General features: G+C 36.9%; 1 protein-coding gene across 2 annotated transcripts in view; it reads right to left on the reverse strand.

Moving 5' to 3' along the window:
- gpc6a (glypican 6a) overlaps positions 1 to 18,231 on the reverse strand; it is a 116,460-nt gene that overhangs the window by 43,759 nt on the left and 54,470 nt on the right. For both annotated transcript variants that reach the window (XM_026320452.1, XM_026320453.1), the window contains exons 3-4: positions 14,590 to 14,981; positions 544 to 709 (exon numbers count right to left, since the gene is read on the reverse strand). In XM_026320452.1, the coding sequence (XP_026176237.1) occupies positions 544 to 709; positions 14,590 to 14,981 (558 nt within the window). The remainder of the gene's footprint in view (positions 1 to 543; positions 710 to 14,589; positions 14,982 to 18,231) is intronic.

The following is an 18,231-nucleotide window of genomic DNA, read 5'->3' on the forward strand; positions in this document are numbered from 1 at the left end:
TTACAGCCTAACTGAAGTGCTATATTACTCACCGAGCTCAGCTGGAAACACTATAGAAAATGTGTTTGCCTAGGATCTGCTCTACTTTATCAATCCCAAACAGCAGGGACCAGAGCTTTAAGCACTATGCCAGGGTTCCAGCAACAGCAAACAACATTTCAGATAGAAAAAAAAAAAGAAGAAATGGTCACACAAATAAGATTTCAGTTTTGTCTCTGTAAATCCTTTAAAGCTGAATCTAACACAGCACATCCTACTGAATTCCCACTGAGACTATTCAAAGACACTGCCTTGGAAAAGTAACACGCATTCTTCGAAGTGCAAGCTCAAGGGCATGCACACACACACACACACACACACACACACACACACACACACACACACACACCCTCACACACACCCTCTCACACACCCTCTCACACACCCTCTCACACACACACACACACACGCACACACACACACACACTTACAACGATTACAAAGAGAAAATGAAAACCAGGTGCAAGGATGCACGATTTGAATCATAATCTTTTTTCTCCTTACCAATGAAGAGGTTCCATTCCGCATCAAGGTCTGCCTGGTTTGCTAGACAGCCCCTCATAACGTTGTGACAGTAGTTGTGGCAGGGTTTCAGCCCAGGCATGCCTCGACAGTACGGACAGTACAGCATCTTGGTCAAGGCTCTCACACAAGCTGGAACTACATTCACCTATGAAGAAAAGAGACAATCTTCATTTATTCTGCACAATTGATAGAAACGGTGAAAAAAAAAAAGTAATGGCAGGAGAGAGAAGTGAAATTTCCTATTTTCACAAAACATAAGGTTTCCACAGAAACCTTTACATACCAGAGTCAGGATGGATAAAATATTTTAATACAGACACATTTCAACTTATGATACATATCACTAAAAAACCACCAGGTAAAACAGTATGACAAGTTAACGTTCGCAACTCAGTCCATCTTGATTCCTTGTGAAGAATGTGCCTTTTGTTGTTGGGTCATGTCATCATACCGACTTGAGCGAAAGCGACAGAATTCTCACATCTGCTTTTCCTCAGAGGTGGGGATGCAGAACGAAGAGTACATCTGATAATTGGCCTGTCAGCCTCTGTATTCATGCCTGGCTTTAGATTCTGTCCAGCCCACACTCGAGACTGTTGCTGTTGGTGTGTGTGTGAGTGTTTGTGTGTGTAAGGGAAGGTTAGCAGATCAGTCCGTGGAAAGATCATAAAACTGGAGCCCACCTTAATCCAATAAGCCAATCAAAAATATCCAGTATATATATTTGAATAGACAGAAAAAATGTTAAAATTCTAGAGAACATCCTAAGTGTCTGCAGGTGTCTGCTATGAGCCTGAGGGATCCTCCACTGACATTTATGTAGTACATTAACTAGCATTGAATTTATATATTTTCTTATTCACAGGCAGTGAAAACAGAGCAAACTGAGAAAGAAGAGGCTCTGGGGAAAGCAAATGACACTGCCAAAGACACAGAAACAAACACCAAGGAAACAGAGAGGCAGCTACAGATGAAACAGACGGAGAAAAAACCAGACTAGACACAGGCAGACAAACAGAAGGAACAGGCAGGCGCTATGGCCACATTTGGACAGAGAACCAGAACCAAGTACCAATGCCAGTCACAGTGTTTGCTTTGTGGAGATCAGCCTCTGATTTCTCAATTTTTTTTCACTTGCTAATACACACTTGATTAAAATGTAATTGAAATGTATTTTCAAATAATATGTAATATTTTGGATTATATAGTGGATTATGAAAACAACCATCACCTACTTTTGGTGTTAATGTCTGTTAATTTACTGATTTACATGTATCACAGAGCTTGTACAGTTCAATGTCAGCCAAAACCCACATGCAGCTATAACCTTAAGAACTCAGACTAGTTATTCTGGGCCTTCACTTAAGTCACTGTAGTTTCTGTGCTGACAAAAATCAGTATTACACATATAAACCCACAAGTCAAATATGACTGCTACATGCCATTCACCAATCTGCTGTAACTGGGACAAGGACGAAGCAGTTTTTAGATTAGATTCTTCCACTTCCATGTGCACCGCTATGATATGTCTCCCACAGTCTCTCTCTCCTTTTTTCCTCATCAATGACTCAAACACCACAGATTAAATAAAACACTTTTCCCATCAGGCTTTTTGAATCAATTTGTTTTATTAGACAAGTTCATATCTATCTACATATATATCTATATATCCATCCATCCATCTTCCACCCATCCATCCATTATCTATTCCCGCTTATTCCTAACCAGGGTCACAGGGATCTGCTGGAGCCTATCCCAGCTCTCTTTGTGTGAAAGGCAGGGGTACACCCTGGACAGGTCACCAGTCCATCACAGGGCCACATAGAGACACACAAAGACAAACAACCTCACACACTCACACTCACTCCTATGGGCAATTTAGAGTCACCAGTCAACCTGACATACATGTTTTTGGACTGTGGGAGGAAACTGGAGTACCCCTAGTAAACTCACGCAAACACAGGGAGAACATGCAAACTCCACACAGAAAGGCCAGGTTGCGAACCCATGACCTTCTTGCTGTGAGGCCACGCAGCCATATATATATATATATACATATATATATATATATATATATATATATATATATATATACATATATATATACATATATATATATATATATATATATATATATATACCTTTTGCTATATATATATATATATATTTTTTTTTTTTTTTTTTTGCAATAGTGACAGGAGGAAAGGCAGAGAGAGGGCCTCTCCCTGTTGTGTTGTGTGTGTGCTCAGTCTAGCTTAGTCCCTGTACCAGGGCAAGGACATTAAATGCAGTTCAAACCACAATCGTAAAACAAAACTAGTTGACAGGATGACTTTGGAGTATATTCGCCTAATAAATTTGCTGTTCCACTGCTATGCTATAAATGATGGCGACAGTCCAGTGAAGCTTAATGAATATATAGTGCCGTATCTACTCAACATCAGCAAACCATTGCAAATATCATTCTGCACTATTTAATGCCATTATACTAGTTCTTCAAACTTGTACAATAAAATACAGTATATATTCATGAGAAAATTAAATGCATTTTAAAAAGTTCCTGGATTAATCTGTTCCTGTCAATTCAATTAAATATGGCCCAGTTTCTAGACATTCCATTTAAAACAAAAAGACAATACTGGGAAAATGTTCTTAAGTACAGACCTGCTCCAACTACACTCTTTATATTCAGTGTAGCTTTTTAGTAGCAACCAAAGAAATATATTACATACTGCAAACTGAAAAAGTGTTTTAAGCTGCCCCTGAGCTTTGTGGGCCTTTGAAAAATTTGCATTAAAATAGTGCCTCCTAACACAATTATCTTAGAGATTTTTACATTATGGCAGTTACTATGCCCAGCAGTCACTGGGTGCCCTGGATGAAGGGTAATCTGATAATCTTGTTAGCACTTATTTACAGTTGAGTGGATGGAATATTTCACAGCAGGCTGAGGGCAGGACTGGGGAGAGAGATGCCTCAGATGCAGAGTGAGATTAAAGCTTTAATCTGTTCATCTGATGTTTAAGTGCTATGAGAACACTGCATGGGAGTCATGTGTTTTTGTGAGAGCTTTGCAGCAGTATTCAGTATTTTTTTCACCTACAAAAAAATGGTAATACTGCAATATCATAATATGCCATTACAAGAAAAAGGCATGTAAGGAATAATGTCATTTATGTAATACTACTATTATTAGATAAATGTACTTATATAAAACAGGGCAGAATGAAAATACTCAAGCAATTTACAAGGATCTCAGATTTGTAATTTAATTAATTAAAGGGCAATCCTGCCTATTAGATATCAGAAATATTGCTCTAAATTATTTATACCTTTTGCTAAGTAATATTTTGAATATCAGGCTTTTATATGCAATGCAATATTGTTACATTGTGGTACAAAGCACTTTGAATTGCGTAGTGTATGAATGGTGCTATACAAATAAATTTGCCTTTGCCTTTAGCTTTACTGAAGTACAGTTTTTGGGTGAAAGTACTCCAAGAAACGAGAATGGGGTAAAACATATACAGTGGCATATTCAATTGCCTGATGTTTCAAGATAAAAGCTTGAAGATGAGGTCAGCTGTGTAGCCAGATTCCTGTTGTGAGTATTTACATTACTGAGGTTTAAAAATGTATATATAATTAAAAGAGCAACAACAAAGCAAGCCATTTCTAATTTATTCTCATAAAACCCACAGTCGGGAGTCGTTACACACCTGAATTCAGCAATCAGACATATCCAAGACACCGACATTACTACAATAAAAAGACAAGGCTCAGTATTATAATAAATGTTAACTCTAACAGACACTCTTGGAAAGCATCACCTTCTGAGTCTATCCGACAGGGTGTTGTCATGCACATATGGCGTGAACTCCCTTCAGGAGTAACAATGTGGGAAGAGCACAGACGATGGAAATTGCTTTGTGCCACCAAGTAATGAAGTTGTGAGAAATGACAATGACTTTGCAAGCTACCAAGGCCAATCAAGGGGAACACTAGTGGGACAGTGAGATTGTCGCCAAAAAATTGTCTCAATAGTTCTGTCATAATTATTGTGACAAGTTGCATTTCTTCGCATTGATTGGACATGGATGTAAGAGTGCATTGCTGCCCCAGTGTCCCCACTCAATTCCACAGCCATTAGTGTCAAAGGCAATATGAGTGATCTGTCACGTTGTAAATCAGACTACCATCTGCTACTAAGAGAAACATGTGCCTGGCTGCACTAAACATCTGGGTAAAAACATATTTCATTTTTTTTCCTAACCAAATAAAGGGATATTGCAACAGCAATATGAAATCAAATTCTTAACTAACCATAAAACATCAGTATACCTTATACTGTACATTGGCCAATGAGTTATTTTTTTCAATCATGCTGGTAGATATTGAATGAAAGACAGAAAAGATGAGCAAATTGCAGTGAAAAGAAGCATTTTCTGCTAGACAAAAAGAACGGCAGTTTATATAAATAATTATAATTAAGTAGAAGTTTATATTTCATTTTGTGAGATTTTTGTGTCTCATAGAAATTTTCAGAAAGTAATGTTGTATTTGCTGTTTATCCCATTTAATCAACTTTAACGCATGTGATAAGATCAGAAAACATGCCACGTTTTTTAGAGCAGATATATCACATAATTGTCATAAGTTCCTTCCAGTATAAACACAAGGTGCAGGTAGCACAGACAGCATAAAAGTGTAAGGGGGCAATGCTATGTTACAATGATGAGTTCAGTTGTGGCCAATCCAGGAAAAAAAAAAAAAGAAAAGAAACATTGTCAAAGTCAAAATTCAGATTAAATTGTTAATTCCTCAATACTAAAAAACAGATTTGGCATCTGAAGAGCTCCCATGAATAGATACATATTTGTATATGTATATTTTGAAAAAATTAGCTGCTTGTAATGTATGAAAAAATAAACCAAGAAATACATTCGTATTATTTAAAAAACTTTTCAGCACAGTGATCATAAATTGACAAACATCGCATACTAAAACACATTAATAACGCCTGGGCACATTGAGTCCTTGTGCTAAAGAAATGAGCTGTTCAAATAGGTAACAAAGGGGGAAATAGGAACACGGGAACAATTGTGGTGATGAATGAGCTCTATTGTAATGCCTTGGAAAACCTGTCCTCCATAGAAAAGTATTGCTTTCCTTTAACCATGAAGGTGATCTGACCTTAACTAAGTAGTTTTAGTTGCCTAAACATAGTCACATCTTTATCACAAAGGTGCCAGAGCAGAAAATGCTGATATGGGTCATTATTAAAGGTGGTGACAAAATGCCCTATTTTGTTGTTTAATTGTGTAGATGTTTTGAACACAGACACCAATGTTCTATTCTACGCACACATTTTTGAGTGTTGTTTAAAAAAAAAAAAAAAAAAGTATGTTCTGGTTTACGTTATGAAATGCCGATTGAAGTTATATTTTAAAAATGAATACAATAGATGGTTTGTCAGATATTTAGAAACCAGCACGGTTTCAGTCCAGATGAATTGCATTCGTGCATTTGTTGGTGCTACACAGTTTGATAAGCAGGATCACAAAGTGTCCAGAGAAATGATGAAATATCTTTTCTGTAAAAAACCTCAAATATGCTATATTACAAACACATTTAGAGAACGAGACGGTAGTTAAGATAAGCAAATGTGTTAACTTGACATGCTTATTAATCCTTTAGTACATACAGTCGCAGAGCACAGTGCGGCAGCACATGCACTGAAGTTGTCATTGATAATAAAACACGGTCTGTAGCACTTTGTACTTTCACTAATCACATCTCCTTTCTGTGAGTCTCCCTCCACTCAGCATGTTAAATGTAAGATGGAGCCAACGACAATTCCAGAGAGGCTGCACTAAAATCAGTTGCTGTCAAATCAATGAATGTCTGAGACTGACAGAATAATCCACATGTGAGCAGCTGTGTCGCCCCGAAACAACACAGTGGTGGTTGGCAGGCCCCTGTGACCTACACAAGTCAGCTCAAGTGTCTGTCCTTGTCGCGGCACAGGATTGGCTGTTGATCTACCCTGACATATACCATGTTATGTGGCATGTCTGGTGCAGCAGTTGGAACCGTTTCTTTAATTTACCAAGACAAGTGCAAACATATTAAAAGCAAAGCCCACACTGATAGTTCACTAGGCACAGTGTACCATGAGCCATTCACCATCACTAGTGGGTACAAGACCTACGTACACTTTATTGTTATCTATCTGATGTGGAGCACAGTGCTCACCCTGTGTCCATCTGACTGTGACTGAGCCCGAATGTCAGGGGCAAACAGGCCCATTGATGCTGCCAAGAAACCCCTGGACAAATGTCACAACATCAGTGCTGACAACTTTCTCTAAGTTAACAAAGATGCGGTCCTATATACTTTAAGTCAAGGTGCAAAATGTAGTCATGAGATGTGATTAGTACAGTCAGAGGATGTGACATATTTTCACACAAGTAAAATAAGGATTTATTTTGAACATGATAAAATACCTGTATTTTCCTCATTTTTCTGCCAATCTTCCATCCTTTTGTATTTTGTTCTAAATGCACTCCCACTCAGTGCCAGGCTGACTAAGTCTGTCTCTTTTAGAGTTTCTCAGTGTAAAATGGAAGACAGCATATAATGTAGAGGAATATACAGTATATTTCTTTATTATCCTTCCATTTCATGTTCTTGTATTTGAAACCACATGCTGTCTCTCATTTTCCCAACATTCTGCAGTTCACCACAGATCAAAATCTTTTAATTAAAAAGGACATCTTTGGTGCAGCACATTTCCCGATGACGTGCCAACCTTTTTGAGCCAGTTGCCATCTGGCGTCACAGCACTGTGGCTGAGGCCTTATCCCCAGCAAGCTGTGTGAGCCGTGAGCCAGCGAGAGAAAAGAAGACAGACAGAGAAAGGGAGTAAGAGACAAGTTTTTCCAGTGCATCTGTATAAGTGGGTCTCTGAGAAACATGGACAGACCATACCATCACATGGAGAAGGTCACTTAATCTGTCCGAACAGAATCTGCTGTCAAATTGTTCTGGTCCACTATGCGTTTGTGCAACATACCCCTCACATATACATACTAAACTATAAGTGAGGGAAACCGTAATAGTCTCACCTCCTTATTTAAAACAAGCATTTTGTCCTTGTCGCTTTTGACTGATTGATTTCCCTGCTGCACTTGTGTTGCATTGAGGGCTTTTTACTGCACTGTAGATGTATCCTTTGTCTTTATTCTCATTTTGTGTATTTTATTTCATTTTAATGTTTTATCTTTATTTTGTCTTAATTGATTTTATTCTGGATTTTACTGCATATTGCTTTTAATGTTGTTAATGTTTGCTTACCCTCTGTAGAGCAATTTGAAATGCATCTGTGTATGAAATGTGCTATATAAATAAAGCTGCCTTGCCTCTTAGCAGTGATGTGTTTTTAATTAGTAACAGAACTTGTAGTAAGTATGCTGTATCAAAACATGGCTTATAGGTACCTCACTGTGTGGAATTTTGTGTCACAAAATGTTTGTGTTCAAAATTCCCATTATTTTGTTTTGCTCAACTACAATTTAGCTCCTAAAAATTTTTAACATTTTTGCTGAATCAAGCATAACATTTTTCCAATTAAATGATTAATATTTTGAAAATGTGTTAACTGCTTTTCTAGAGGGAAACACTATAGACAATAATAAACTCAAGGATATTCAGTTAAATAAAGACATTTAAACATCAGACTGAAGCAGAAAATCCTCACACTGGATCAGCTAAAACCAGAGAGAATTTAGCATTTTTCAGAATAAAAAAAAAAAAACAAACTGTAATTATTAATCATTTATCAGACTAATCATTGCAGCTTTACTGTAATGCCCAAAATCCAACACAAAATCTTAATGTGCTCCTTATATATAATTTAAAGGTAGAGTTGCAGATTTGTTTCGGAAATTTTTTTGTTGCATTTCTTGAAGGTCAGGAGAGACGTTAGACCCAAAGAGTGGGATTTCTTTGATTGCCTACTTTCAGTCGAGCTTCCTCTTGCTCGTTTTTCCAGGATCGCCAGCAACTTAGTGAAGCTAGTTTTGTTAGTTTTTATGTAGCAGATTCTGATAACACTTATCGCAACAGCTCAACAATACGAATATAAGCTTATAATGGCACAAAGGGTGTGTTCCAGCACACCTGCTGATTTCATTCATTTAAGTGCAGTGTGCACACAAAAATTGCTTGGTTTTTCACAATGCTTTTGATGGACACTATTCATTGCAGAAAGGAGATGGAGCTGCTAACAGCTGCAATAAAATTAAAATAAATTGCAGGTGGTGGTGGGACATCTACACAAAGGGACACAAAAAAGTTCTTTGAAAGAAACAATAAGGAGTACACCATCATGTCTTGGTGAAATTTAATTGACAGTTTACTTTGTTTTATGTATTAACCTCAAACGCTGTACACTGCATAGTACAAGCTGTATACACATGTAGAACATGACAGGAAATTACTACAAATAAAGGGAAAATATATTAAAATTATGTTACATTGCTGAAGTGAATATTACAGTTTCATTAGATTTTGCTGTTTAAATAAAAATAGGCAGCACACAGTGTATTAGTTCTCTGATTGATCATTTTAGTCTCATTCATTTTATCCACTGACTCATATAAACATGTTTTGAGTCTGATGTTTGAGCCTGTAATACTGAGTATTGAATGCACTTTACTGTTTTGCCTTGACAGTGAGTGGGCTAAACTGATATAAAGCAGTGAGCACATAAAGTAGAAAAGCCACCAAAGATGATGATGCTGGTATTTCATACACGTCAGTAGGGGCTCAGTAATCTGGCAGAGCATTAATCTAAGGTAAATGTTGTGTAAAGATCAGAAACTGCCTTGGAGCTGAATGTTAAATTATCTGACAGTTCGTGGTAGGAAATGAGTGTATAATGAGATCAACATGACAGTATAAGCCATCAGGAAAAACAAATCCCTCAGTACAAAATACCCTCCTTCCTTCCATCATCACGGCTAAATACGCACCATGGACTAGGCCAGCTTCCCATGTGTATGCAGAGTGAGTGATAAGTGCTCTAAATGCCTGAACTTTAAACTATTCAAAGTCCAAATCCCTGCAATCTTCTTTGAGCAGGTCTTAATGTGGCTGGACTGTGTTTTAAGTACCCTCAGGATAAAACTCTTAGTGGTCATCATAAACTGTAATCCAGAGAGATTCTGCTCTTAATCTCTCAGGATCGAGGTCCAGGAAACTGTTCAGTGCAAGTTGAGTGTGATGCCATTTTATGGACTGATATCTGACTCTACTGCATGCAGAGCTGTCCATTAGAAATAATTACACATAGCCCATCATGGCCAGTGTTCTGTCCTGTGTTAAGGTAACATAGAAAACTGAGCAGACAGATGGTTGAAAAGAGTACTTTCATTAAAAAAAAAAAATCTGTCATTTTTAAAGCCTGAAATTATGTGAATTTTACTGCTGATTTAGTCATTTAAGTTTTAATAGTGGCCAGTTAGAGCAACTCACTAGGTGCCATGTACTGCACACAACATTGGGAAAAGACTCACCACTTATAAACTGAACTAAAGACCTGTCACAGAGACTCTTGCACTTATTACTCTGACAATGTACTTTATACTTGCAGTATTTGCAGTATATTGTATTCTACTGTGTCCTAATATTCTGCCATATTTCACAGGTCAGTATTGTAGTTCTCACTACACTACATGTATATACTACTTTATGTTACTTTCTTTGTACGTTTCTTTATAATCATTTGATGAGTTTAGATTGATATATTGTACACTATCCCAAAAGGCAACTGTACCGCGGTAATTTTGTCAAATAATCAAAAGCATTAGAAGGAAAGAAAGTGCTATACTGCAGACTTCAAGCTGCAGATAAAGTATGCAGCTGAAACAAAGTTTGGCAAGTCTCGGCATTCAGACAACCTGAGGGAGGAGGAGGAAACACTGCTTCATCTCCACATCTATTCAACAAGGTCAGTTTTGCTAAAAGCGAGTAATACTCCAGTTATACTTATAGTCCAGTAAATACGGCAGTTAAAATTAGCGGCTGTCCAAGGTAAAGAAAGAAGTACAAGTGTTCTAATATCAACAATGATCTTTAAATTTCAACTTCTACATCCACATCAACAAGAAATCTGTACTCAAAAAAAAAAAAAAAAACTCCATCATCAACATACATATTAAGAAAGATTGTGTCATAATCTAAGTCTACTTAAACTTTAATGCATTACGAATAATAAGGTAATATTAAACTATATAACCACTGGCCAAAAGTAGCAATTGTTTTGCAAAATGTTCACAGACAAACTAATCGCAGTAGGGCCACATCTAACATTTTTCTTACAATCAGGTGTCTGACCATTCTTTGCTCATGACTGATCTCTTAAACCAAACACAAACTGCTGACGACGAAATGACAAAACATCGATAGAACAGTAAAGAAACTGTAACTGCAGCAGGAGCAGCAGCTCCATAAAAAGCATGGTGGTAGAAATCATATAACTCCTCATTGCACATGGATTGGAAATAGAAACACAAAGTATCCATTTTATTGTACTGCGTTTATAAGAAGTGAACATGGGCATGAGCTCTAAGACTGTGAAGTAAGCAGATGCAAGTGGCTTTTGTGACTGAAAGCAGCAAGTACTGAAGGTGATTCTTAGGTCAAGGTGATTTGTCATGTCAAGAAACTTTTCACCTCGAGTTCTATGGTTGTTCACTAACCTGACAGCTCTCAGCAATGCCACACTGTTTCCTGGCTCCCCTTCATAATTGATGAGAAAGCAGGGAATATGGGACTTGATCCAGACTGACGGTGCCTTTTAAGCCCAGGACAGATGTATAGAGATGCTTTAACCTTTTATCTGATAAAGCCATGCCACTGAGGACTGGTGGAAGACTAGCTCAGTGGCAGGCTAAAAGACAGTAGTAAACAATTTCAGATGGCTGACACTTCAGAAATTATATGACAAAAAGGTACAGAAGGACAATGTAGTTCTTCAGTAAGTACATACTATCACAATGCAAATTCCCACAATGCTCCATAATTATGTGAGTACAATGTATACAGGAGGAGAGTAAAAATAAATCAAGCTGACGGCTTCAGACACAAAACAATCTAAACTGTTCTATATATATACTGTATATGTATACTTGAAAAAACATTTAAAAAAATTTAACAATCTAATACGCAGTTTAAATATTTAACAATAGCCAGAAGTGTTTTTAGCTAGTATTTCTATAAAAAAGCAAGTACTGTAACAGTCTAAGTTGGGTTGCATTTGATCGTTCAAATAAGCAGTTAAACACAATACAAAGCACGCAAGTGTTTTTAAAATAACTGTTTTGAAATTTTTACCTTCCTCTGACATAGTAGAGATAGGACGCAAAGAGCATAGAGAAAGACATAGCATAGAGTAAGGGTGCCCTGCCCGAGAGTCCAACCATGGACATTACAGTTATGTAGTAGGCACCTTAGCCATTAGGTCCCTCCACATCCCCTAATTACACTGCCCCCGAGGGTAATTAGATTTTTTCTGAGTTAGTGTTAAATTGAGTTTTTCCCTAGTGTTGATTTTTTTTTTTAGTTCAGTGAACTCTGAATAGAGAACACTGACCAGCACTGAATAGATTTAGATACATGTAATAATACTGAACGGAATCTAAAAGGAAAGTGTTTTATATTCTGTTTATTGTTTTTGAAGACTGTACACTATGTATGTATGAGCCATCATGTGTAATTTGACTTTCTCTGCAAATGTTGCTGTACTGTCTGAATTCACACTACACTGTCTGTGCTACTTTGTTTTTGCTATTCATTATGTTGTTATTTTCTTTAGCTGGCCAATCTTATTTCTTATGCCAAAAATGTGCTTTGTTGCAGCTTCTGCAATGTGAGGGTTTGCTCTCCTTCTCTGCAATATATATAATATATCTTCAGGTTTGGATAAAACAAACGACATTTAGAGATATACATTATCTTGGACTGTAGGAACCAGGTACAAGTGTTTTTAACTACCCTTTGACATTTTACAGAATACAGCATTTCACTGAGAAAATAATCAGCAGATAAGGTTAATGAAAATAATCATTAGTTCTAGTCTTTGCTGAACTGTTGTATAGTTTTTGTTGAAACTGCATTTTTTTATTCATATGTGCTCACATGCTGGCGCTTGGTTCTTAGGTAACATAATGCATTCAGTTGCTGCACCTTCACAATCTGCCCAGTTCTATGATCTGCTGTCTCTGTCTCTGGAGGCCAGGGTTTAATAGTGGGGGTTGGTTAAGCCTCCAACATAAGATTAAAGTTTTTTTCTCAAACTGAGCACATCTGATTTATTTTTTACACTCTCACTCTTACTCCTACTTTCTTCTTTCCTCTTCAGACAATTTGTCTCCCCTGTTGAACTGAAAGGACAGTGAACTTTCAGCTAAAAAGTAGATAAAACAGATTCATATCACCGCTGAACTCTGAAGACATTCTTAAAACTGATGCTGGAATTCATGAGAATTGCAGTTTTATATAATTATGTCTAATAGCAGGTGAAGAACACTGATTTTGGTAGAGTTAGCACGCTGCCAGACTGAAACTGTCATCATGATTTATCAGTAATTAAGTGAAATTAGGAGATGAAAGGTTTTGAAAGGTTCCTAAGGTTAGTTTCTATTTTTAAAAACATCTGCAGCTGTATGCCTAAATATGGTCTATGCAGCATGTCTAAAGCCTTTAACAAATTATGCAGAGAGAATTTTGCTTATTTTTGGCAAATTCCTAAATGTCTTAGTTGGCTTTTATTGTGTACTATAAACACTAAACATGTTGGTGATGGAAATAGGTGAAGGAAGAAAAAACTTTCAGAATTTAATTTTGTTAAGTTAAGCCATCATCTTACAATGTTACACCATGTTAGATTTTTCCAGGAAAGCCAAAATGGTTTTAACATAAATGACAATTAAATAATACAATGTGAATGTAATCAACTCTGACCACTACTTTTATCAAGTTTTTGCTTTAATTCATAGAAACAACTTGTTTACAGTTAAATCTCCAAAAAAAAAGCTGGCATAATATTTTGTCTAACCCAGAATTAAAGAAAAAATCCACTAAGCCCATTTCTAATCTGCTAAACAAATCATTTATAACCAGTGGAAAGAAAAAGAACATTACTAATATTATCACTTATATTAATTGTCAGCATGGAAAATGTCACTAATTTCCCTGATCTGCAATGCTGAAAATTTCAAAAAACAAAAAGAGATACAGTACATACAAAAACATATCACAAATCTCAGGGGAAATGTGCTTTAATCTTTCGTCTTTGGGAAAGCTTTTTTTCTCTGCGGGTTCTTCTCCTGAAATGTGGGGCATACACTGTGTACTGTGTCCTCCACCAGTCGTATTAAAAAATGTCTCACACAAGGAGATCAAGACCAAAAACTGAGCTTCATATAGAACGAAAAACTTTGTTCTTTATCTCTGAGGTTTTAATAAATCATTCAGCTCAAATTCCATCTAATTCTAAAGAACTATGACAACTGGTCCAGGTAGATTTTTAAAGATTTCAGAACATATAAAATGGACAGTGTAGGGAACTCAAAAAGGTGTACAAACCACAGCACTGGTGTATATACAGCACATACAGGCTATAGCATCACTTTGTGTTAAGACAAGACTAAGACTTTAAGAAGGTGAGAGCCAGTCGAAACCAGGACCAGAACTTTAAGGATGTGAGACCAAGACCAAGGTAAGATTATATATACTTTACACATACTGTACATGGATGAAATCACAAATAAAACCTACTTGACTTGACATCCAGTATTTTAGAAGGGAAATATTTCACTGCAGGCAATTAAAGTCTTACAGCATTTGCAATGCTCCTTGCTTTATCTTAAAGCAAAATATAACAATATTCAACAGCATAAGATCACAGGCAACAAAAACAACCAACACTCAGAATAGCTATAAGGAGGAAATTAAGCTCACCTTGGCGACTTTGTTGGCGACCTCCCGACCCACCATCAGCCCCTGGACAAATGTCCGTGCAGCAATGAAGGCCCTGGTGACTTGGGCCTTGAGCTTCTTGGGGACATCTCCAAAGGGTTTTAGTTGATCTGTGTATTTACTGATGCACTCCAGGTAATCGTCTGTGAAGTGGTACTGGGAGTTGAGTAACTGGAACATGCGCTCTAGCAGCCTGGCCCAGAAGTCATTCAGCATCTCCTCGAGGTTGACGTTGCCCCCCGTGTAGTAGCGTTTGAGCTCAGTGAACAGGTCCTGGAACACCTCTGAGTTCTGCATATACAGCTTCCCGTATGTCCGTGTGAACATACTGTTGAGAGACTTCTCAGAATTGTCCAGCAGCTCCAAGAAAAACTCTGTGTGGATGGATGGTTTGGGGAGAGGAGGCAGGGACAGAAAGGACACAAAGCTGGGTCAGCAGTATGCAGACAATAACAGTATCTGATCAGTATCCTTTTTCTACAATGTAAGCCAGACAAAAGGCTTCAAAAGCATAAATGCCTTTGTTAAATATGCTGTTACTTAATGTCTTATTTTATGGCTCTGTCTTCATATACAGTGAAGCAATGTATAGCAGCCAGCAATAGGTATTTGATTATGTGAAGAAAGTCAGTCCAAAGCATTAATAATTTAAAAGCAGAAATAATGGGCCACAAGGACTATGAATGATTAATGTAAAGGTTCTGATTGCATACTGTAACAAAATATTCATAAGTTTTAGACACACACACACACGCACACACACACGCACACACACACACACTGGTATACATTATCATCCTGAGCACCCACCATTATTCCCAGACGCATTAGTTTCTCACTGAAACAATTTATTTGTCCACTGAGTGTGCTGGCCTATGAGCCTATAATTGAATATTGTGTTACACTATACTGAAAGAAGGCTCATTTGAGTCAAATTATCTGAAGAGCATGTTAAATAACAAAATTTTACCATGAAACAAGCACAATTCTGTTTCTATTAATATATTTGCCTTTGATTCTATACACACAAGGTACACTGCTTAGCCTTGACATTCAAAAATTAAAACTTCCAAACAACTGTCTTTTGGACCCCCTTTTAAAGCCGAGCTGCAATTTTGAGGAATTTTTCAAATAATTTCTTCCTCATTTTCATCTATGTAGTAATGGATATGTGTTGTTCATTTACAACTTTCAGCACTTAGGACCACTCAAGTTGCAAATGGTAGCAAATTGAGAAGCCTTTTTTGTTACATTCCTTGACTTTGCCCCCTACAGTGATCGTAGGGGCGTGGCCCAATTCAAGACTTGTCGCAACCAATTATTTGTCTAACTAATCCTCAAGTGTGAGGTGTCAATATGATTATTTTACTGCTCCTGATCGAATCGGAGTCTCCCTGAAGAGAGTCAGTCATCCACAGGATGCGCAGAGGAACATGGGAGCACAGGCGTAAATGTTTGGAAGATCATAACACATTTCTGCATGCACAAATGTCAAATATTCATTCACCCTATACACAGTGTAAACATTCACACTGTAGACTTATGATGCTTGCTAATAAACCATCCAGGGGTGTCCTCTGTGTCTAATTGATATTTCTTTTGTTTTCCACATTGATTGTAATAACAATGCGGTCACATCTAGTTCCAATAAGACGTTTCCATTTTCTGATATGACCATAAGACACTTTTTAGCTTATAACTCAGGAAACTGAAAATATGAAAAATCAATAAATAAATCATAGAAACTCTGATTGCACACATTTTACAAGTGAGATTTTAATTTAATTTTAATTTCATTTTTTCTTTTGATTCAATTGGAGCTTGTTAAAAGTCATCTGAAAGAATAAACCCTAATGAAGTACTCTTATTCTTAATATTATGATTTTTTTTTCTTTCGGCTTACCCCCATTCAGGGTCACCACAGCAGATCAATTGATCCATATTATCATTTTGGCACAAGTTTTATGCCAGATGCCCTTCCTGACACAACCTCAGTGTCTGAGGACAGCGGCACCTGGTCTTCCAAGTCGGTCTCCTGCCGAGTACTAATCAGGCACGGCCCTGCTTAGCTTCCAAGAGCGGACGCTATTGGGCACTCGCACTCCGGTGCGGCTGTTATTATGATTATTAATAATAATCATAATAATAACAATGCCAGCAGAGTGAAATGTTAAACTCTGAGAAGGGTCACATCACTGAGACTAAAATCCTGGATCTTGACATGATAACTGTTCTGCAGTATGAGTATGAGTGCTGAGACAGTAACATATTATATCTGCATATCCTCTGGCTCTATTTGCTGTAATCTTACCAGCGATTTGCTTGTGCACTACATCCAAGGTTGGTGAGAGTTACAGTTCATGCTAAACTGTGCTCTGGGATCCCTGTGATCAGCTTTGTATTCATCACCTTTGAAAATTGGTTAGCCACATCTGTTTTCTTTCCATCTATCTATGACAGGTCCAGTAGGAGACCAATCCCTAGTCACTAATTCTAGTTTCTTTGCAACTGAATGACCTGCCATTACACCAACATTTGTTTAAATATTAGGAGCCTGCAGGGCCTTTGTCATTTCAAATTTTCCTATTAGAGTTGGATCAAGGACGTGTAAGCCCCTGTGTATTGTGCATGCACCATTGTATCTGTGTTACCATTTAAAAAAGTGTGTAATGGGTAATGAATATGGGAATAAGTGTGACTATATTAGTTATATTAGCAATTCATAAAATCACATTTTATTTAACAAATAATTTTAAGTTAACATTTGAAAATATTTGCCTATAACTTGAGAATACAAATTATGTTTTGCAATAACAGATGAAAGTAAATACTGGAGGTCATGATAAGCATTCATATTTTACTGAAAAAAATAAAACTGTTGTTCAAAATATCTTGTCCTGCCATCATATTACAATTAATATATACATTTATATTAATACCATTAATATACAATTAGTATCATGAAAGAATTTAAATACTAAAACAAGAAAGACAAATTTGTGTTTTATAATGGCTAATGGAGTCCCACACAATGACATAAGTGGTCATTATTAAAAGATCACACACTGTTCTCTGCTGTGAAGTTAAGTGAAGTGCAGTTAGTGTGAAAGACAGCTAATAGATAATAATTAGATCACTTAACCCATTAAAACAACCAGACTACCCAGACTTCATAAGTAGGCTGGTTAACATTTTACTTTTAGGTATGTGTAAGCCAATGGTGACTGACACAGCACAATGACATTTAGGATTTCTATGATTATATCTTGCTGACTAAAACCAGCTCTTCCAACAAGTGCAATTGCTGGACTGTGGTTATTGATCATGAATCACTGTGTAGTGACTCCTTTCACTGGGCTTCTGTTATTCAGGCCTTTATGGATTGAAATGGTTCTGTTGTAAAAACTGATCATGATATAGCTCTGCCAATATTTATCTATAGAGAATGTCTTTCTTAGCACTTGCTTTCTGGACCTAAATAATTTGAGTCAAATTTTAGAAAGTTACCTTTGAGGAAAGTTTAAAGTTATATATTTTAGAACCAAACGTTTTTGAACTAGTTAGCAAGAACACTAAAAATCACACCCTTTGTTTGAGCAACAAACTGTGCTGTATATATACACA

Source organism: Mastacembelus armatus, chromosome 3, assembly GCF_900324485.2.
Source record: "Mastacembelus armatus chromosome 3, fMasArm1.2, whole genome shotgun sequence".
Taxonomy (NCBI): Eukaryota; Metazoa; Chordata; class Actinopteri; order Synbranchiformes; family Mastacembelidae; genus Mastacembelus; species Mastacembelus armatus.